This window comes from Nothobranchius furzeri, chromosome 1 (genome assembly GCF_043380555.1).
Source record: "Nothobranchius furzeri strain GRZ-AD chromosome 1, NfurGRZ-RIMD1, whole genome shotgun sequence".
Taxonomy (NCBI): Eukaryota; Metazoa; Chordata; class Actinopteri; order Cyprinodontiformes; family Nothobranchiidae; genus Nothobranchius; species Nothobranchius furzeri.
The window spans coordinates 90757899-90781191 of record NC_091741.1 but is presented as its reverse complement, the minus strand read 5'-3'; the positions used below and the strand labels follow the sequence as shown (position 1 = coordinate 90781191).

Below are 23293 nucleotides of genomic sequence, written 5' to 3'. Positions count from 1 at the left end.
CTTGGGTTGCGAATGACCAGAGTCACCAATTCTTGTCATGTGTCTGTGTATGTGTGTCTGATCTCAGAACTGTGTGTACTGAAACTCTAATTTCCCTCTGGGATTAATAAAGTATCTTTGAATTTGAATTTGACCAGCGAAATGACCCCACAATGTAAAAATATCCACACACTACAGGTTAAAAGTTCAACTTTTTCCACATAAACCTATAAATACAAGTACACACACACACACACAGGATCAGGATCTGTCTAAGATGGATCCGGCTGAGGCGAGAGGGTTGTAGTGAGGAAGATCCAGGGTAGGTGGATGGTGGAGAGCGGGCGGCCAGAGGAGGTGAGCGACGCAGACACAGACACAGTTTAGGCAGGCTGGGACTGAGACTAGGATCCAGGACAGGTACTCTGTGAACAGAGAAGGCTGTAATAGAACAAGTCGAAAATTCACAAGAGTTACAGAAAATCTGACTGAGACGGAACGAGGCTGGAGGCTACCCAACGTGAGAGTATCAACCGGCGCTGAAGTGTGGCAACACCACTCCTTAAATCCCCTGGCCTTGCTTATGGGAAAATCTTCCACAGCTGAGACTCTCCGACACGCCCACCTGCAACAAGCTCAGAGGAGCAAAACACGATGAGCCGTAGATGAATACAGAACCGTGACAGAACTGTGACAAGCACTGAGCCTTAAGGATTTCTGAACAAAACTCAGCTGGCTATTTGTTAATTAAAATTATTATATTTATTATAACCTACTTTGCCTTAAATGACTGGAGCAAAGTCCCATCTTTGAACATTAAAGGCTTATGATGATTACAATAAATGACTTTTAATATGGCTTTATTGTTTTTGTAGAATAGAATTGTTTAGACCAATAAAAAGTAGTGATGGGAATTCCGGCTCTTTTAAGAGAGCCGGTTCTTTTGGCTCAGCTCACCAAAAAGAGCCGGCTCTTTCAGTTCCCAAGTGGCTCCTCAGATTTTCTGTTGCGTAGAGTACATTTATAACCAAAATAATGCAAAACTATATGTAAAATTATTTACTAATGTAAAAAATATGCAATATATCAAATATTTATCATTTCTGCGGATTTAATAACTGAACACTTTAAGAAATCTCCACTTTTCGACTGCTGGCGCTCATTTTCTTACTGTCTTTGTCGCACTCTCCTGTCTCTCGCTCGCATGTGCTCTGCTGTGTGTCTGAGTCTGACACCCCCCCCCCCCCCACACACACACACACACACACACACACACTGCTCTGTGTGTGGACAGTCTGGACACGCAGTTACGCATGTTGACCTGTCTAAAGCCTGTAGCTTTCACCAAAGCAAGAGGGGAGGGGACGGCTCCCAATGACGAGCCGGCTCCCGTCGTTCACTTCAAAGAGCCGACTCTTAGAGCCGGTTCGTACGCGTCCGACACATCACTAATAAAAAGTGAGGTCTGTAAAAATGCCAGTTTCTGTGTTAATGGTTTTACCAGGCAGCCGTTCATCAATATTAGAAACCGTTAACAGGCCAGATTTTCCCTGAAACACAGGATGCGATTCCAGGTTTCCTGATTCTCTGAACACAATGGTTGCTGTCCTGCAGAGGAAGGAAACCAACAGAAGTTTCCTTTAAAAGAGGAAGGTGCCCCTTTCCTTTCTGGAGGAGAAAACATTTTTGCTGTGAAGGAGGGAAGAGAGAGAGAGTTGGAGCAGACATGCACAACCTGTTTTCCATTCATTTTAGGAGCCAGCTGCAGCACATGAAGGCTAAATAACTCACCGAATCACTTGCTCAGGTAAGATTAAAGACCAGAAGACAGTTTTCAATGTTTTAGGTCACTTTGTTATTTGTGCATTTGTTTATTTTGTCACTATGCTTTCTTGTTGTGGTATACGTTCCTGTTCATGCCTTATTAATCCGTAACTCAGAATCAACCATTTTTTTTTCACGTCTTACTGAGACTGAAAATAGCTGCTTCTGCTCATGAGTGTTATTGAACACCACATATGAGCACTTTAGTTAATTATTTCATGACTATTTACCTGCAGAGTTGGAGCTAAACAACACAGAGTATCACCTGCCTTTGAGAGGCCTGTCTTTCATCTCTTCTTGAAGGATTGAATCAATATTCATGCAAGGGTCGTGCAGTTGTAGCCGAAGGTGGAGGTGGATCCTATTCATGTTTCACGCTCTCCACAAGAACACAGAATAATCCAGAGTGTAGACAGGGAAGTAAAAAAAAAAACACTATTTCTTTTGACAGTTTATCGGTGAAACAGAATCAAGAGTATCTCACAGCCTCAGTGGAGCAGACACACTGGAGTTGTACACCAGGATGTTTCATGAAGGTAGACATTTTTATTTCACCTTTACAGCTTGATTGCAGGTGAAGGCAGAGCTCATCTGCCTGTCCAATGCTCTGAGAGCATCTATTGGAGCATGAAGGTATGTTCAGCAGGGAGGCAGGATTTAGATGATAATGTGGTTTACCCTCAGCACTCTGACATCTTGCACCACATCTGTTATGTGAAGAGAAACCAGATGGTGTCCTTGACTTCTAAAAGAATGGGATAGATTAAGTAGTGTGATAGCTTGTTAAGCCACAACTCACTACAATAAATTGTTTTGATGGAACAACACATAGACTTGACATTTAGAATCTATTTTATTTTACCGATAGGCCTAAAAGTTGCAGTAATAGTAATTTGTGAGATTTCCTTTTACAAACGAATGCACATTCTGCAGACATGTGATCGTTAAAACCAAAAGGACTGTTTGAAACAATTACACGGATCAAAAGAAACCCCTACATTTATTTGTTTGAACATTTTGTGTGATTTCTTTGTGCATTTCATTAGAATGATTATTCTTGAAGTCGTTCTCTTGAGAGGTTGTGCAGGTGCTCACCCGCTGAGCTCAGAATCACAGTAAACTAAAGTGAAGAGAACCAGAGAATGGAGTCAATGTTACGACTGAAGTGGACGGTTTAGACAGCAAGTGATCCCAACAGCTGGTTGAATCTGAAATGTGCCGTAGGAGGTGTTGTGGGTGGCTGTGAGCTGTTCGCCAGGTTTGCATCTCTCCTGACATCAAAGTAGAAATTAGAAACAAAAATACTCCAGCCTGATTTATTTGGTTATTGTTATGTTTATAAATACCTATTGCTGCTATTTGGAAGTGTGCTTCTGTTTCTATTTAATCAATAATTACTGCTGTTATCTGTTGTTCATGGGTTCCTGAACAGCCTCGTTTAAGAGAAATAAAGTTTACATCCTACAGCACAGCGAAGACTAAACTGTGTTGCTGCTATGCTGCTGGAAATATCAATCTCAATATCAATAGAGAAAAACAGTTTGAATCCCAATGTGGATTAGCACGATAATCTAATGAACTCTTTTTCTTGATGACCACACCTGGTCTGGATAAAAGTGGAAACACAAAAATACTCAGAAGATGTTACGAGTGATGCGTGTCAACACAAACCAAGCAGTGAGAAAAAGGGATTCATCACAACCAACACTTAAGAACAATGTCACAATGACACATTTTTTCTAAAACTACAGAACCCAAAATGCTGTCTCCCAAATTATATCATAGGTTATGCAACATTTAAACTGCCATCAGTTTTACATCAGTCGTTTTCTTTGAATTTTGTTATTTACATGCTTAGACATCATCAGCACTTCCAGTGCATCATTAATTAAATTGTACAGGAATTTCTAAATGCAATGCTTGCCCAACCCCCCCCCCCCCCCCCCAAAAGTCACCACCGGGATTTAACAAAGCAAATAGGTAGGAGCATCCTATTGGATAATTACTGCAAGTAATAGTTGTTCCAACTTATTTAAGCCCAACTAGTGCAATGAGTTGCTTATCATTTCTTAAACAGCCTTGCTGAAAGACACATCTGGTGGTTGTGGAAAAGATGTTAGTCTGTGTGAGAAGGGTCAGATCATTGGCATCAAGCAGAGGAAACATCTGAGGAGATTGTAGAAATGACTAAAACTGGGTTAAGAACTGTCCAACACATTATTAAAACTGGTCTGTTGAGTCCAGATGGACCCTGTTCCAGAGTGATGGTGCATCAGGGTAAGAAGAGAGGCAGATGAAGTGATGCACCCATCATGCCTAGTGCCTACTGTACAAGCCTGTGGGGGCAGTGCTATGATCTGGGCTTGCTGCAGTTGGTCAGGTCTAGGTTCATCAACAGGATGTGCTCCAAGAATGAGGTCTGCTGATTACCTATTATACTGAATGACCAGGTTTTTCCATCTTCCCTGATGGCCCAGGCATATTCCAAAATGGCAATGCCAGGATTCATCGGGCTCTGTTAGTAAAAAGAGTTGTTCAGGAAGCATGAGACACCATTTTCACGCATGCATTGGCCACTACAGAGTCCAGACCTTAACTTCATAGAGAATCTTTGTGATGTGCTGGAGTAGGCTTTGTGCAGGGGTCAGACTCTACCATCGTCAATGCAAGATCTTGGTGAAACATTAATGCAACACTGGGTGGAAATAAATCTTGTCATGTTGCAAACACTTATTGAAGAAATGCCACTTTGAATGTGTGCCATAATCAAAGCAAAAGGAGGTCCAACAAAATATTAGTGTGTGTGTTTTTTTTATTTTGGGTGTTGACTTTTTTTTCTTCATAGCCAGGCAGTGTAGTTTGCCAGAATAACAATTTCATTTAAAAAATATTGGAGGTGTAATTTTTTAAATAAACAATGTTTAAAGAACTGCAGTAAAATTTTGGAGATGTAGGCTGATGGTCCACTGAAGTCTTGGCTGCACTCTAGACTAGCTGTTGCACATCCATCCAGTGTGTAAATTCTGTTTTTTTTTTCAAATGAAGGCTGTTCAGAAGAGAGTTAGAGAAAATCCATACCTTTTAACACTAGGGATGCACCGATCAGGTTTTTTGCTGCCGATCACCGATACCGATATCAAAGAATGCTGATCACCGATACCGATCACCGATACCGATCACGTGGATTGGCCAGAAATTTTCTACAACATTATAATGAGTGCTACAAACTAATCTGGGAATAAAAGAAATGTAACCTAATCTAAAATGGTCTGGCTGATCGGTCTGCTTTGATCTATTTTGAAAACTCCGATCAAAACCGATAGGGGCGCTATCGGCCGATTGGGATCAAATGCTGATCCATCGGTGCATCCCTATTTAACACATAACATTCATTTCACAATGGAAAATAAACGTTATGTGAGTTACGTGAATATTGTTTTTAATAGATGAGGGGAAACATGCTATCTCTGATTGTTTGACCGTGTTCACACCCCCTTACACCATACCTCTGTATTGCTGTTTACTTGCAGCCTATCATTTAAAATGTGGAATGACCTGAAACTTCACGCTTCTCTGAAGTGTCCTTTTGAATTTCAGGTGTAACAGGGAGCAGCATTAAGGTATTGTTCGGCTGGGGTCTAGTTGAAATGTCAAGAAGAGATCCTTTTGTCTGATGTCCTGACAGGAGAGGAGACAGATTACTGACCCTGAAGGTTCATCAGTATGGAGTTTTCAGTTGTAATCGCAGGAGCTTTCAAGAAAGTGACTGAAAGAGAATATTTTTTCTGCATGGCTACCTCACGTTGAGATACACACACACACACACACACACACACACACACACACACACACACACACACACACACACACACACACACACACACACACACACACACAGAATGCTGCTTGATGTGAGACTAGCAGACTGCACAGATGTGAGCTGGTGTGAAATTCATTTCTTTTGCCTTGACGGCGTGAGTTGATGTCTGTTCCATGTCTGTGCTGTCTCAGTTTAAGAAGATGCGTGCATCAGTGTATGTATGAGTTAGGGCTCTTCCTCTCTCACTGTTTATGCAAGCAGTGGGTTTACTTTGTTAAGGTGCGACCTCATCATCCAGGCTCCATGACACCCCACCTCCCTCCTCAGCAGCAGGAGCAGGCAGCCGCGTTATCACTCACAAACGCAGAAACATGCACACACTTACACGAAGCAGCAGTGGAGAGGTCCACAGAGGGCTGGTGGGACCTTCTCGTTCAGATTCCAGACTGTATGGGTCCATCTTTAGCGGCATGTGTTAGTGTGTGCAGAGGAAAGATGAGCAAAGAGGGAGAGAGAACGCGAAGCAGAGGAGGCAAAGGGGAGGGAGGGCAGATCATGCATGTGCATTAACTCAGCCTCAGCGGCACAGCAGCAGCAGCAGCAGCAGCAAACAGAAACAGCAGCAGCACAGGAGGGAAGGAGAGAAAGAGAAAGAAAGGAGAGAGAGAGAATTGGAGGGAGGGTAGCAGTCTTAGCTCTGGAACAAAAGCTGCAGAGAGCCGCTTCCTATCTCAGCTAAAAGAACAACGGAGGTGTAACACAAGGAGGAGGAGGAGGTGGTCATGATAGTGGAGACAAAACCGCAAAGAGGAGGTAGACTGTGATCAGTGAGGACTGAAAGCAAAGCTTTTCTCTTCTCTGCTCTCCATGTTTTTGGGGACTCATCATACCACTGCCTTTGTCTACTCCAAACCCAGAAGAGGATGTCCGTGTCAGGAAAGAAGGAGTTTGACGTGAAACAGATCCTCAGGCTCCGCTGGCGCTGGTTCAGCCATTCATCCCAAGGTTCTGCCGGTGGAGGAGGAGGAGGAGGTGGTGGTGGAGGTGTGGGGGGCTTCATCCAGCAGGATGGCCTGGACCACAGAGGAACTCCTGTCCAAGGACGGCTGAAGAGCCACTCACGGGAAAGAGGTATTGTGGGACCAAGGAAGACCAGCAGCCCGGTCCACAGCGTCATGCCTCAAACGCTGGGGCCAACACCTGTCTACGTCAGGACGGGTCAGCAGTCCTGTTATCCCCTGCCCAGCACCATCCACGGCCTCCAGGTGAACGAGGAGTCCCCAAAGAGTGTTTCGTCTCCCTGTGCTACAAGGAAAGAGGAAACAAACTCTGGCCAGGAAGATGTGAAAAGCAGCATGGAGGAACCTGCAGAGGTGGAGGCCAGAGAGAGGTAGGACTTTTATCAGCAGTTATAATTTAGGAGGTCAATCCTCAAACATCAGATTAAAAAAGAACATGTTTCTTTCAAAATAAGAGCAGCTGCTAAATTAAAACTTCATCTAACTGAAGAAGACTGTTGCTTCAGGCAGCCTCTCTTGATTAAAAAGTAATCATGTTTTGTTTTGGAGCATAACCTTCCTCTAAAATAATAAAAGAGTTATATAACATGTAGAATCACAGCTAAAATCTGTTGACATTCTCCGAGGCTAAGCTGCTTCGTGATTATTTCACTTTCATCCTAAAGAAAGATCATTTAAATCCGCTGAGACTAAACTACCACTAAAACTACCGTTTTCTACTTTCTCCTGCGTCCACCACCAGCAGACAGCTCGTTCCCGTCGTCCACAGCACGTCAGCTCGGATAAACCAATAAAACATCCTTTTAATTATTTATTGAACTGAAAGCTCAGGCCTCTTCTGTTTGCTTCCTTTCTGTTTGTGGCCCAGATCACACCCTAATTACACCTTCACTCCGTTCCTCCGAGTATTCAACAAGCACACTATAATGCAATCGTTCCATTCAGTTAAAAGCAGATATTACATCACATAACACATCTCGGACCTGCAAAAAGAAATCACATACATGATCTAGTGATCTGCAACTGTCCTCTTTATGAGCTAAAAGCTATCATGGCTAGTGAATAGCACAGAATCCAAATCTCACAAATCCTCACACTGATCTCTCCTAAACCAATTTTCCAATGATAAATCCCGTCTCCCCCTTTTCCTCTCACTGGTTTTCCTCATGATCCTACATCTTCTTCCAGGAAGTAAACAGGTTAGAGATGAATGTGTCAGCGTCAGCCCGTTTGTGTGTTTGCTGTCTGGCTGAACACTAAAAACACACCTCACCTGATAGATAAAAAGACCAGCTCTCCTTTCATCCTACATCTGTGACATTCTCAGGTGACTGGTCCTTAAGCTTTGCTGATTCCCGTGCGCTTTTTGCCTGTGTAGCTGGTGATGAAAAGAACAATGAAAGTAAACCTGTCCCTTTGTTTGGTGCGTCTTTCCAAGCTCTACATACGGTGCAGAACGTGTCAGGGTGGATTGAATGAATGCCACAGGCAGTCGATGGTTGGGCTCCCTGAACTGAGCATGAATTATTCCGAGTTAAGATTCAGCTCCACATTCTGCTCTTGGTGTGAGCATAATTGGCAGATTTTGGTGTTTTGGAGTCCCTATGTGTGAAAAGTGCATGCATAAAAGATGTGCCTCAAAGTAAAAAATGTGTAGCTCTCTGGCTCCCTGGATCCTTGAGTTCATGTTGGCCATGTTAAAAAAAAAGCACAGCCAGCATATTTTGACAATTATTCTGAATTATTGAAACAGCTCTGCTCCACTGGATCATGAAACCCATCCCTTGTGCAGCCATTCTGTGTTTTACGTGTATTGATTTATGTATTTAATAATGTTAAGTTATCAGAGTCTTCTTAAGCGTTTAAACCTTTAGCAGTGTGAACAAAATGATAAGTCTGAAACTATAAATGTCAGTTGCACAACTGAGAGGGACTTTAACGCCTCTTTTTATGAAGCTTTGCCCTGCAAGACTTTTAGAAAAGAGTGCTTTTATAATAAATCCAAACACTGACAAAGACTTGTAATTGAAAACATGCCTAATGAAAACAAAGTTGCTCGTTAACAGGAACTTTAGTATGAGCTCTTTTCCAAAGTAGCCTGAAAGAAGCCGGCGACTGCGTGACACATCACGGATGACACGCTCATCTGTTGCTAAGCAGGATGTCACTGAGATATGTACATTTATTTACTCCACCAGCTGGGTGGCCCGATTACGTCTCGCATCATAAATCCTTGACACCTAATTTGTCACAATCTCAAAGGCAGCATCTAGAAATCAGTTCTGGTGGTTGTGGAAAATACAAAAGTTCTGCATGTGGGTGGAAGAAATGTGTCACTCACACCCCTCTGTCACTGGCTTCATTCACAAATTTTCTAAACCAGCTCATCAATTACTTCAATTTATCTAATGCATACAGTTTCTGGCTCCTTATGTTGATATTTCACACTGCTGTCGAACTGAATTAATTATAAAAATCAATGGAAACAGCTCGGCGTGTGTAGAGGAAGCTTTACTGGACTGATGGAACACTTTTCACTAAGCATGAAGATTTTAATGTCAGGATATGAAAAACAGGAAGTTCCTGCTTTAAAACTACTTTACATTTAGAAGATGGAAACAAGACAAAGTGTGATGTAGCTTAGTTTTAACAACCGACATACACTCAGTGTCCACTTTATTAGGAACATCAAGTTAGAACCGGGTCTGTCTACTTTTCATAGATTCAACAACATTTTGGAAACATGCCACGGCGTACGGCTGCTCCTACAGAGCCAGGTTCTGTTGGAGGTCTCTTCATGTCAAGAGGAGTTTTCCTCTCCACTGTCGCTACATGCTTGCTTAGAATGGGCATTGCTGTAAAATCTCTGACACAAGTCAGTGACTTTAGTTAATTTTGTCATCCTTATTAACTAAAATTACTTATTTTCTTTTAATAAGACAAACGTTGTAAGTTATTCTTTCATACCTTCTCACAGTTACGGCTGAAAGCTTCAGTCGTCAGTTTGATAGCGCTCCCAGACCAGCTGATAAGTGACACGACGACAGAAAGTCTGACGCTCTGAGGATGACTGAAGCTTTCAGGCGAAACTGTCAATAGGTATGAAGAAACATCTTTAAAACCGCATTTGTCTTATAAAAAGAAAAAAACTAATTTTAATTCGAGTCAGTGACTCGATGCAATCTGCTGGGTTTCTTACATAGGAAACCTTTAACTTATTGAACTGAACTCAGTGCACTGATATGTAGGTTCAATTGGAATGTTTACTTTCTTAAGTGCATTGAGACGACTCTGGTTGTGAACTGAAACAACTGAATCGAAACATTCCATACTGACATGGTTGCAACACAATTCCTGCAGATTGGTGAAGTGAATCTCCTGTTCTAACACATTCCAAGGAAATGGGCTGGATTGAGATTTGATGATCTTGTTTGAATCGTAGCATCGTTTTCCTGTTCCTAGCTGAGAGGAGTGACACCAGGCGAGGTCTCCTGCTGCTTTAGTCAATCTGCCTCAAACTTCAACATATTCTGGTTTAGAGATGTTATTCCACAGATCTTGGTTGTAGTGATTAGATATGTGAGCTTCTGTTGGCTTGTTGTCATGTGAATACAGTGATCCCTCGTTTATCGCGGTAGATGCGTTCCAGACCTGGCCGCGATAGGTGAAAGTCCGCGAAGTAGGGACACCATATTTACAGTATTTATTTAACAGGTACGTACAGTATTCAGACTTATAAAACCCTCCCTTTACATAGTACTGTTAACAAACCACCCTTTAATGTACATTTTATGATGAAATTGATGAAAAAAAACAGGAATTTCTTGATATTTCGCATAGAAAAATACCGCGAATCTGTGAAAAATAACGCAAATCTGCGAATTTCCCTTGAATAAGGCTCCAAAGAAAAAATCCGCGAAGTCGTGAATCCGCGATAAACGAACTGCGAAGTAGCGAGGGATCACTGTATATGATGGAAAAGGTGTACATAGTAAAGTAGTTAGAGAGTAAGCTGAAGTGTACTCTGTTATAATTATTCCTTCCTGTTAAATCACTTTTACATTTAGATAAACTTCATCACCCTGGTGCGTATCTGCAGAGACTCATAATGAAGTAAACAGGATGTATACGCTGCCTCACTATGTGTCACCTTTGTCTGTGTATATAAATATATATGCTCTGCATTTGTTGTGTCCTTGTGACTCTCATCCAAATAACCTCTTCCATGAGTTTGACGGAGAATATATGACAGAAGTTAACCTGAGTGGAATAGAAACCATGACCTCTCCCACATAAACAATAACAGAGACTTGAGTCAGCAGGCTGTTGGTTTGAATGATATCTCAATTCTCTTTCCACCGCCTTGGTGAAGAAATACCACCACCTCCCTCGTTGTCAACAGCAGTAATTCAGACGCTGGTCAAACGCTTCATAAGGCCACGCAGCTCAAATTGGTCTACGTGTGACACATCCGACTTGACAAGCTCTTAAGAGGCCATAAATTGAACAACTCCGTTTATCTTTTGTAATCTTAAACTGGTATTTGACACAGGCTTACAGGTTTCATTAATCTGCAGGTCAGTTTTCTTGCTAAGTTTGCATTCTGTGCTCTAAAGGCCATTTCAAAGCAGAAATGCTTCACAAGTGTGAGGCTGCATGCGGTTCATTGCAAATCATCAGATTGTTTTTAAATGTTGATCATCCAGGATTGTTTCAGCTGATTCAAATGAAATATTCCCTGGCAGAGTTTCCGTTCAATAAATCGATTTTTAGGAGCAGCAAAACTGTTTAAGAACTGCCCCAAAGCAACTTGAGTCAAAGTAAAATTAGGAGATCTGAATGATGCTGCTGAAACGAGAGCTAATCTGGTAAATACAAGTTGCAGTCTTCAGATGATGACTTCATTTATAGAGGGGGAAAAAATCTAATAAAAACAATCTGTTTTTTTGTGAATTTGAAATTGCCCTTCAACCTAATAACTGGTTGTACCACCCTTGGAGGCAGCAACTGAAATCAAGTGCTCGTGAAAACTGATGAGTCCGTCTTGTCACTGTGGAGGAATGTTGGCCCTACTCTCCTCTTGGGCAGTGGTAGCTCAACAGGTAGAGCGGGTCGACCAGTAATTGGAAGGTTTCTGGTTCGATCCCAGCTCCAGACAGAGAATTCTGCTGTTGTGTCCTTGGGCAAGACACTTAACCCACCTTGCTTGCTGGTGGTGGTCAGAGGGACCGGTTACATTGTAGTTACGTTGTAGCTCATCACCATCAGTGTGAAAGGATGACACTTGTAGGAGTCCTCTGACTCTGAAAGGTGCTGTACAAGTGCAGGTCATTTATCATTTATAATTGCTTTCATTCAGCCATATTGGAGGGTTTTCCAACACAAACTGTCTGTTTGAGTTCAAAGGTCAGACAGCCATTTTCAGGATTTTTGACAGAGAACAGAATTCATAGACACACCATTTATGGCAAGTTGTTCAGCTCCTAATGTAAGAAAGCAGTCCCAGACCATCACACTACCACCACCATGTTGGGCTGTTGGTTTAATGATCTTTTTCTGCAATGCAGTGTAAGGTTTACTCCAAATGGAATGGGCCACACACCTCACAAATAAAGTACACTTGTCTCTCATCAGGACCTTTGTCTGACATGATCATTTGTTTATGAATCTGTAACTAATCTGTGATCAAAAATAACCCCAAAACAAGTAATATCTGATGAAGCAGACCATTTCCCAAGGTACTGCTTGCTCATCTTCTACATCTAGATTGACTGTCTGTACCAAAACATGAAGAAACATTTTTTGTCAGATACAATTTCACATAAAATTCAGCAAAAAAACCTATAAAATCAAAGAGAAATTGTGTAACTAATGATGTAAAGCACAATGTTATGTTTTTTTCTTTCTTTGTAGTAGCTTTGAAATATTGTAGCATTCTGGTTTTCCTTTCATTTTATTATCCGTCTATCCATCCATCCATCCATCCATTTTCCTCCACTTATCCGGGGTCGAGTCTCGGAGGGCAGCAGCCCAAGCCACTTCCCAGCCACTTGGGCCAGCTCCTCTTGGGGAATCCCAAGGTGTTCCCTGGCCAGCCAAGAAACACAGTCCCTCCACTGTGTCCTGGGTCTTCACTTATGTCTCCTCCTGGTTGGATGTGCCCAGAAAACCTCACCAGGGAGGTGTCCAGAAAACATTCTAACTAGATGGCCCGAGGCACCTCAACTGGCTTCTATTGATGCGGAGGAGCAGCGGATCTACTCCAAGCCCCTCCCAGATGACTGCACTTCTCACCCTATCTCTAAGGGAGAGCCCAGCCACCCTGCAGAGTCATTTCAGTTGCTTGTATCTGTAATCTAATAGATGAGGGTTGGAACATAGATCATCCTGTAAATCAAGAGCTTCGCCTTTGAGCTAAGCTCTCTCTTCACCACGACAGACCAGTAAAATGCCTACATCACTGCAGACACTGCATCAATCCGCCTATCAATCTTGCACTTCATCTTTGCTTCATTCGTGAGCAAGACCCTGAGATAATTAAATACCTCCGCTTGGGGCAGGACCTCATCCCTGATCCAGAGAAGGCATTCTACCCTTTTTCGTTTCAAGACCATGGTCTTGAATTTAGAGGAGCTGATTCTCATCCCAGCTGCTTCACTCTTGGCTGCAAACTGCTCCAGTTGGAGATCATGGTTTGATGAAGCCAACAGGACCAAACCATCTACAAAACACAGAGACATGATCCCTATGCCTGTAGAAACCCTGTCCATAAAAGTGGTGAACAGGATCGGTGACAAAGGGAGTCCAACTCTCACCAGGAATGAGCCCAACGTACTAACTACATTTTATTATCCATTTTCCAATCTTGCCTTGTTTTGCAGTTTAGCTAAATAGAAAATAAATATCTTAAAATCATCTAATCAAGGTTTCAAATAAAATCAATTAAATATTTATTTAGATAAAAATCAAACTTTGAAATTTCATCATTAGCCTTCTGGATATACTTTAATATCAATACATACAGCAAACACACATCAATACCCACAGCTCCAATACTGCATATCCACTTGTTTACCCAGTATAATCAAATGTTAACAAATTATGGACAATCTTATGATGATGACAGCCTCATACACCATGCAAGTTAACTTGCCAGCAGCAAGGCGCTTTCTGCTTAGATCTGCACATTTTTCACTTACAGAACGCCCCCAAACCCTCTGCATTCACACCCACTCACGTACGTAAGCGCGCGCGCGCGCACACACACACACAAACACACACAGCACACACACACACACACACACACGCGCACACACACACACACACACACACACACACACACACACACACACACACACACACACACACTCATTGACATCATGCCATCTTTAGCTGCTTACGTTAACTTTAACGACATTTTGTGTTTGCAGCTCTTTGGAGATTGTGATTATTGCACATTGCAGTAATGGTTGTAGGAAACATACAAGGCCATATTTCATTTCTGCCAATAGCCAAGGCAATTTTTCATCACACTCTTTGACATAAAAGGCCTGCTGACTGCACTTGAAGCGGTTTCACGAGGACGCAGTTCCTGCATGCAGCTGACAGCCTAACTGAAGTTGGTGTAACTGTACGACAATGAGCTTCAGAGGCAATGAAACAAAATGCTGTTGTGAACCCTTTTAGTGCTCTGAAAAATAACACGAAGAGAGAAAATACATGTTTTGATGCATTTTGAGAATTAATCTAATTTCTCTCTTCCTAGATGGAGTTTTCACAGCAGAGCTTATACGTCCCTCAGCTCAGCGACTTTCACAAGTCAGAAACATAAAGATCTCAAGAAACACATCAACTTGCCACACACTGTAAGAGGTTCCTTAGAAGCTGTTAGATTATCCAACCACCTCGAGCTGTTCAACTGTTATAATCTATTTTGAAAGATATATTTCCCATTTGGGCCATTCAGGCTCAGCTCCCCCTCCAGTAGAAGGATGGCAGCAATTCTGCTTGGGATGAGATTTTCAGCAGCATGTCTGACATTTACAGTCAAGAGATAATCTGAGCTGATGGAGGAACATATTTTATTTTGGAAACAATTTCAACAGCGTGTACATGAGTGTTGACTTTAAATAGCCTGTGAAGATGACATAAGTGTTAAATACAGCATCTTCCTCACTTGCAAAGCATTAAATAAACACTGTTGTTGCTGCGTCTCCGAGGCATTTGGGTGAGACGGCTTTAAGAAGGTGTGCGGACCAAACCGTAAGACCCTTTTACTTCTTGGATTAGTTCTTTCTTGTGCCTTATCTTTGAATTTCTCAGTGATTCAAGTTTGTAGCAAGCATCATTCTCTCCACAGCAGCTCCTCTACTGCAAGGTGTTCTGGGGTTTTAGTGCCTTAATAAAACCAGGCTATACTTTTGATGATCCAACCCACCACTAGAAGCAAAACATACACCCCAGAATTTACTGCTCCCCAGAATGTGATACCAAAGCAATTAGTGTCGGAGAGATTGGTAGCCATAAAAATCCTTACAGTGTGCCTCGGAGCCAATAGAAAAGCCATGGATCTTGCTTTTATGGCCCGATTGCTTATTCAGGCTTGTTTGGTGTTCCTTTGCAAGATTCCCGAGTCAGTAGGGAATACCGAGGCAGGGCAATAAATTACTTTTGCATTTAGCATAAAGCTACCCAATAAAGATTAGACTATAGGATGCTGCAACGACTGCGGTGAAACATAAACAGTTCCCAAGGGAGAAATGTTGTTGCTTCTGGCAAAACAACGAAGAAAAGTTCCTCGCTTGACTCAAAACTTTGTTACAGCGTGTTAAACAGAACATCAGTCAGAACCACAGCCCCCTCTCCATCTTCCCTGCGTTAGAAATCTGAGTGAGCCAATCCATCGAGCTGCCAAGCATCACAGTTTGTATTTACAGCTTATTTCAATTCTGTAACTTAGACCAGTTAATGTGGCTTTCATATCAGCACATGAGCAGTAATAAGTAGCGGCGCAAAGTGTTGCTTTAAATAGCTACATTTATTTTTTTTCTTGAGCCATATCAGTCTTCTCACAGCAGAAACACACACACACGAGACGATTCTCCTGGAGCAGCAGCTCGAGTGTTTACGTAGTCCAACAAACAGCCCTAAATGTCAATGAGCACACGTTCTTCTGTGAAGGACACCAGTGTGACTGGGCTGCATTTCTTGCCACGAGAGTGAGGGATTACTGGGGCGTCTGTAAAACAGCGTGTAATCTAGCAGCCTGTGGGGACGAGGACTCAGTCTCCACACAATGCTGCAAGAGACAGGCTGGTTCACTTGCTAAATCCCTGTTACATGCACATGCACACAAACACATGCACACACAGACACCTAAAAAGGCCTTTCTGTCTGGAAGGCTGCTGCTTACAGGACGGCTTTCTCGTCTCACTGGATGGCAGCACTCACTTATCAGCTTGTGTTTGGAGTTCAGTCCAGAATGGTTTAAATTTCAGCTCGGAGTGGCAAGACAGATACAATTGTTCTGCTGGGAACAAAAGAATGCTTCTTTAGTGTCCTCTGTTGTTCTTCTGCATGCGTGCATCTATTTGCTTCTTGAATAATAAGAGTGAACCCATTTTTTTTGAGTTAATTAAGCTATTTCTTCAACAAACCCGGTTTAACCTTCAGACTTAAGCAGCTCTAAATAAACGACGTATGCTCCATCCGGGCGAGAAATGTTCTGGTGCAGTTAATCACTTCCTGCTTTGTGTCTCGTCTCCCACAGGTTGGTTCTTAGCAATTTCTCCAGAATGAGCACCAACTCCTCCGACGAATTTTTCCAGGCCACAAATCACGCCGAGCAGACGTTCCGTAAAATGGAGACGTACCTGCAGCACAAGCAGCTGTGTGACGTCCTCTTGATAGCGGGGGATCACAAGATACCAGCTCACAGGTTGGTGTTTTCGCTTCTGTCTGCTTTCATTTCATTAATTAGTCTTGCAGCTGCTATAGATTAAAGGGTAAAGCAGCTCATCTGTATGAGGTTCATTAATCTGCCAGAGTGGGCGCCGACGCGCCGGTCTGGATCACATTTTGTCAGCTGGATCACTCTAAAAAATAACAAGATGATATTTGAAATTCAAAGCAGGTATCTAAATGTGAGATGACACACCAACTCCATGTTCACTGATTTGTTCCTAAACGTCAACCCTGCTGTGATGTAATTACACCTCTGTCAATCCTCATTACACCTGACACAGAGGAACACTGTGCTCCACTGGATACTTGGGCATCAACATCTCAGAAGACTGTTGAATTGAAGTGGCAGTATTGAACGGATCGCATGATGTCGTCTGAATGCTAAAGGCCATTCTGTTCACTGAGCGCATCTGCTTTAATGCCAATTTGTCATTTTGGTTGTCCAACCAGACACATAAAAATATTTTTTAACTTTCACCTTTGAAAATGTTTTGATCTTTTTCATCCACAAATGTAAAATAATGTACAACAGGTGGTTCAATAAAATTTGTAGCGTATTTTAAAATGTTAAAGACCCAACATACTGTGGTATGTATGGAAGCCCATTCCCACCACTCAAATAAAAAAAAAAATATTATCTCATAATTATGACTTAGCTATCTCATAATAATGAGATAGCTAAGTCATAATTATGAGATAGCTAAGTCATAATAATGAGATTGCTAAGTCATAATAATGAGATAGTATGTATGACTCATAATAATGAGTCAATGAGGCTCACCTGGATGACTTTGGGAAAAGTTCATTACTCTGTCTGTTACAACATGAAAAATTCTGGAGAGAACAACAGCAGGATCCATTTGCTCAAAATCTATATAAAGAAATCATGGAGAAAGGAGAAGCTGACGAAAGTCAAACAGTCAAATACACTGTGTTGGAGGACAAAGTATACCGCGTGGTCATGCTTCCACACAAGACCATTTACCAAGTATACATCCCTCCTTTGCTGCATCAACAACTCCTCCATCATTTCCACAAGGACCCTCTGTCTGGTTATTCTGGAAGATACAAGACCTACAAAAGACTACAATCCCTTGTTTACTGGCCAGAAATGAGGCTTGACGTCCAACGTCACGTACGCTGTTGCCAAACATGCCAGTTATGCAAACCAGAGACACGGAAACCAGCTGGACAGCTTCAGCAAACAGAAGTCTGCGAGCCCCGGGAGATGCTCGGTGTCGACCTCATGGGACCTTTTCCCCGCAGTTCTGTTGGGAATGTGTACTTTGTAGTCAGACAAAAATCTGGGTTACAAGGCTTTGTGGCAGATAATCTGAGGAAAGTGAAGCGAAACCAGAAAAAAACATTATGACAAAGGACGAAGAGATGGAAAGTTTTCTGAAAAGGACCGTGTCTGGATTCGTACCCACCATTTGTCGAAAGGAGATAAGGCCTTTGCAGCAAAACTTGCTCCCAGATGGAGGGGACCTTACAGGGTGGTCCGGAGAATGGGACCTGTTAATTTTGAAGTTGTCCTGAAAGACACTGGAGAGGATCTGAGAGTGGTCCACGTGGCCCAGATGAAGCCCTGCTATCCCACAGCAGAGAAATGGGACAAGCTGCAGAACCGAACAATCCTTAAAATCCTCCAAGAGGATAGTGATGAGGAGGACTTTATCGGCTTCCCTGCCACTTGACCGAATTTTTCTTTATCTATCTTATCTAACTTATCTATTCTTTATTCTCGTAATTCTCATTTTATGTAACAGTTTCTCATTTGGGTTGGTTTAGTTAAAATTATGGGGCGCCAGTCAGGTCTCCCTCCTGACTTATAGGATGATGGTGAGTGTTTAAGAAATTAACTTTGAACCCAGTTTTCCTCTGTCACACCAGGACATATACTTAAAATGATTTTGTATACACCCCCAATTTCTATAAAAAGTGTCGGCAACCAGCAGAATAAAGAATATTGCACAGTCCATGAAGACAAATCAGCAATCTTGTCCTTGATTTTGGTGTAGCTCCATTTTAATTTTCCTTTTTATCTTCTTTTGTCTTTGCCATGGAATAAGGAGTTGACAGGGGTGTCAATGATTCTTCTAGCAGGACACAGGACACAATTCAGAAACAATTCTCCTCTGGAATGATAGGTCAATCCACACCATCACAGGAAGACGCTCCACATGCTGACTCTTTCTCCAGCACTTTACAACGATTGGAGAAAAAAAAACAGGGGAGACACAGTGTGGCTTTCCTTTTGAAAGGTGAACTTGGGTGTGGCGCACAGGTGCTGAGCATTTGCCATCAAGGCAGAGAGGAGGCAGGAAATGAGTAATGAGGTGCAACCTCAGGTTGTCACAACACTATTTTAGGTTTTGTGTGAAAAAAAGTCCAGGACTACAAATGTGCTTCATGAAAGTGACGTCATCGAACCAAACATGGAGAAAACTGAGGGAAAATGGCTGTAAGTTCAGCAAACTTCCCACAGGAGGAAAGAACCACCATAAATCTGGTCATTTGGTAAGTAGCAGCTACTTTGGGGAGAGAAGATTATGTGGTGATGTCACATATGCGACGTGCCCATTTCTAGTTTGCAGTCATGCTAATTACAAACTTTTATAATCTAATAAATCTCAAAGTACATGACTGGCATGATTGAAACACCCATCAATTAGCCTAGTGAACTAGACCAAATTCTTGCTTTGCAAAGTTTGGTCTAGGAATGCTCCACTGGAACCTCTGCAGCCCCTAACAGCATTCTGGGTGGCCAATCACAGCTCTCTAGAGGGGTTTCAAACACGTAAAGAGCTGTGATTGGTCCATAATGGTGGGCCAATCATAGTGCTCTATCTGCTTAGTGAACAAATCACAGAGCTTTATCCGCTTTGTGGGCCAATCAGGGCACTCTATATGCCTGGTGGGTGGGATGATGCAACAGAGTGAAACGAGAGTATGTCACATTCATTGTCCAGTGGAATGCGGAGATCATTTGAAAGACAACGGTAGAACCCGCCCCACAACCGAGAGCCGTCAATGGAGCGTTGCCAGACTAAATAATACATTTATTTAGTCTGGCTTGCCAGGCTACCCATCAATAGTTTTCATTTAAATTTCAGTACAACATATGTGTGATCCAGGGCGTAAGGCAAAGCGGATTAGAAAATAGCGTTTTTAGCCCCATTGACCTGCATTAATTTTTTCATTCTTCCAGGGACCCATGATGCAGATGTGACTTAGGCTCCCTATCCCTTCAGCCTACAGACCTGAAGTCAACAAGAAAGTGACAAACATTGCAGTTCCACCCTCATCCACTAGGGCCTGGCACCAGAAGTGGGCAAATCCACATTCACGCCCATGTTAAAAATGCCATTTTCACAGCAAAAATAAACATGACAGCCAGGTTAAAAAAAACAACAACAACATTTTAGCTAAATAGAGCTAGTTTACATTCATGACAACTCTGAGGTTTTTTATTTATTTTTTTTTGTAACTATTCTGTTGAAGTGTAATTTAATACTTAAAATTCAGAATAATTAATGAGCATCAGAGCCACGTGACGTCAGAGCTAGCAGTGGGAACTAGCTCAGAGGAAAGGCCTCAGTCTGAGGCTCAGCTTGTAATTTAACAGTCTCAGTCCATATTAGACCCCCACAGGTGACCAGCATGATTACAGCCTCGCACAGAAGCCAGTCGGCCATGTGGGTGGGCTACCTTGGTCCCCAAAGCCCTTTCTTAGCTTCTTGAATTAGCTGAGTTAGCTAGTAGCTACATTGGTTCATTTGTTCCAACCGTAACAACCCCACCCTCAGCTCCACCTCTTTTCCCATTTTTTAATTGTCTGGGCGGTCATATTGGGGGTGGTGGGAACCTCCCATTTTATATCAAAGCATATTATTCCAGCCTATGGAAATGATTAGTTCAGTATATATGTTGATGATTTTGACACACAAAAGATAAATCCCCTTTTCTCCTCCTTCCGTTTTTACAGACTGATAATAGTTCAATGCGGGTTAAGTTAGCGTTCAAGGTAGGCTTGAAGCAAGGCTAATCTATCAGAGGCATCTGTGTCACCCCATGGTGCATGCTGGGAACTGGGGTGCATTCTCTAGGATTGACAGCTTCCTCTTCATTGCTGTAGACTCCAGGGGAGGGACTTGGGGCAAATATAAATAATGACAAATTACCTACTTTGTGTCATAGAACAGGATCAGATAGTCAAATGTAAGCATTTTTAAGTTCCTTTGTGTTATGTATCCCAGCTGTAAACAAATACATGTTTACTACTCATTGACACAAAAAGAATCATCTTATGTAGAAAAATGCTTGACTTATTGTTGTTTTGGTCAAATCTTAAAATCTTGAGTCGTCGTCTGTCCGACCACCTCTGTTAAAACTGTGTGTGTGTGTGTGTGTGTGTGTGTGTGTGTGTGTGTGTGTGTGTGTGTGTGTGTGTGTGTGTGTGTGTGTTATGGTAGTCCATTCGCTTGTTTCCGTTAAAGCTCGTCCATCTCTCTGGGTGTGTCAGTTTCTGGGGGAGCCCATCACCCTTTTGAGGGAGCCAAGCTCCCCACCTCATCTGTATTTTGATTAATGATGACAGCATTTGCTAGCATACATACACAAGCAAAAACATTATAGCCCACCTCTGAGCTGTGGGTGAACCAGTGAAATGTAGAAACAGGTTGTTGCGTCCTTTCATCTGCTGTCTTCAACAGAACTGTTTAAGCCATACAATCAAGCCAGCCAGTGGAATCTGGGCCCCTTTATTGACCATCTGACCATTAGAATAAAGTTGTTTCAGGGTAAAATAATTCATAACTCACTTGCAAGCAGCTTTGTAAAAGACAGAATCAGTACTTTTGACTCGGTGGTCTAAAATAACGTAATGAAACATGAAACAGCTGCTACAAAGAATATTTACTCAGACATTACAGTTTGATAGAATAAACAGCAAAGACATGTTCACATTTGAAGTGCAATGCTACATTTGAAGAACACCGCTCTTGAAGTCATCCAGTAAGTCCCAGAAGAAATATAAAAGAGCATTTTTAATGCATTTTTTTCCCTTTTATGGCAGACTGGTCTTAAGTGCTGTTTCGGACTACTTTGCTGCTATGTTCACCAGCGATGTGAGGGAGGCCAAGCAAGAGGAGATAAAGATGGAGGGAGTGGATCCGGAGGCCCTCAGATCCCTGGTTCATTTTGCCTACACGGGTGAGTGCCTATAAAATAAATTCACTGGCTTTTGTAAGTCAGTATGAGGCCAGGGAACTGATTAAAATGGATCAATAAGGTAATTCAGCACGGTGCTCACAAAGTGGGAAGCTCCCATTTTATCAGACAAATAGCCCACAATACACCCCAAGCATGTGTTTCAATTAGTAAATTCTCTCTTACACTATTAAAAGTGAGAAGTAAACATCACAATGCTGGTATAGAAGTTTTTTTTATGTGAAAAATAACAAAATTATAAAAAGAAACTTTCCTGTTTGTTGATTTCTCATTTAAATTACTCACATTCTAGTTTTAGCTAAATAAACTTTTCCATGATCCTGCTGTGCAATTCCAGGTGTCCTTGAGCTGAAAGAGGAGACCATAGAGAGTTTATTGGCAGCGGCATGCCTCCTCCAGCTTTCACAAGTCATCCAGGTCTGCTGCAGCTTCCTCATGAAGCAGCTTCATCCCTCCAACTGCCTGGGAATACGATCCTTCGCAGATGCCCAGGGCTGTGTGGACCTCCTGAATGTGGCTCATAATTACACCATGGTAGGACAGTAAACAGTTATTTACATTGTGATAAGGGTCAATGCTCCTCACTTCTCCTCACAGTGACATCTAGAGCAGAAGCATTAGTAACAAGAGTGTTTCAGTGTCTCTCTGCATGCATTTACATGAAAAGCATTCATACTGAGGTCAAGTAAATTCCATTGTGTAATAAATGGTACTACAGTCATGGCACTTTATTAGTTGTGGAGTTTTATAGTTTTTCTAACTTCAATTGTGCAAGAACAAAAACACATTCCATTGTGTCATTTTTAACAATGACAAGATCAAAATGGAAAAGTTGTGTGTGAAAAGCTGCCTCACATCCCAACAGCTTGTAAATGCACCCTTAGCAGCAACAACGCTCAGTGCTTATTTTCTGTCCGACTTCAGTCTCTTACATCAGTGTGAAAAGATGTCGGACCATTCCTTATTACAACGCTGCGTCAGTTGGTGCAAATATATTCTGATATCTAGTTCTTGGTCGTTTAAAAATGTGTTTTTACTGACCTCTGACCTCAAGATGAACCTGCTGGGATGTCCACTCCTTATAAAATAAGTAGTGGTCTTCACTGGTGAACAATCTTCCTCAGCCCCACTTTACACTGGAAGCATCAGCAACAGCAGAAAGTCACTGCGTCAAATCAGAATCCATAGGGGTGATTCAAACCAGTCGTGATGCGGAAATAGTCAGACATGTCCCAGAGGCAGCACGCCGCGCCGCTAAAGATAGGATTGAGTTTTATTCTGTTCAATTTCTGCAGTTAACACAGGGCTAGACAGGAAATCACACAGTTTCAGTGTAAACCCCCCCAGTAATTTTCTAAATAAAAGCCTATTGCAGCAATACGATTTCATATCTATGTAGATTACATCTATACCTGTGACCTAATGGCTTACTTACTCCCAGTATTGTTCCAGAAGG

At 42.2% G+C, this 23293-nt stretch overlaps 1 protein-coding gene across 4 annotated transcripts in view; it reads left to right on the top strand.

Moving 5' to 3' along the window:
* Positions 1–1340: 1340 nt before the first annotated feature.
* klhl4 (kelch-like family member 4) overlaps positions 1341–23293 on the top strand; it is a 38999-nt gene continuing 17046 nt past the window's right edge. Inside the window, exons 1-5 of one of the 4 annotated variants that reach the window (XM_015946550.3) lie at positions 1341–1786; positions 6541–7013; positions 16412–16579; positions 21683–21819; positions 22175–22371. In XM_015946550.3, coding sequence (XP_015802036.3) covers positions 6547–7013; positions 16412–16579; positions 21683–21819; positions 22175–22371 — 969 coding nt within the window. In that variant the 5' untranslated portion in view covers positions 1341–1786; positions 6541–6546. Of the gene's footprint in view, positions 1787–6540; positions 7014–13976; positions 14508–16411; positions 16580–21682; positions 21820–22174; positions 22372–23293 lie in introns of those variants that run through there. The other 3 variants (XM_070551332.1, XM_015946558.3, XM_015946566.3) reach the window with 3 other exon arrangements.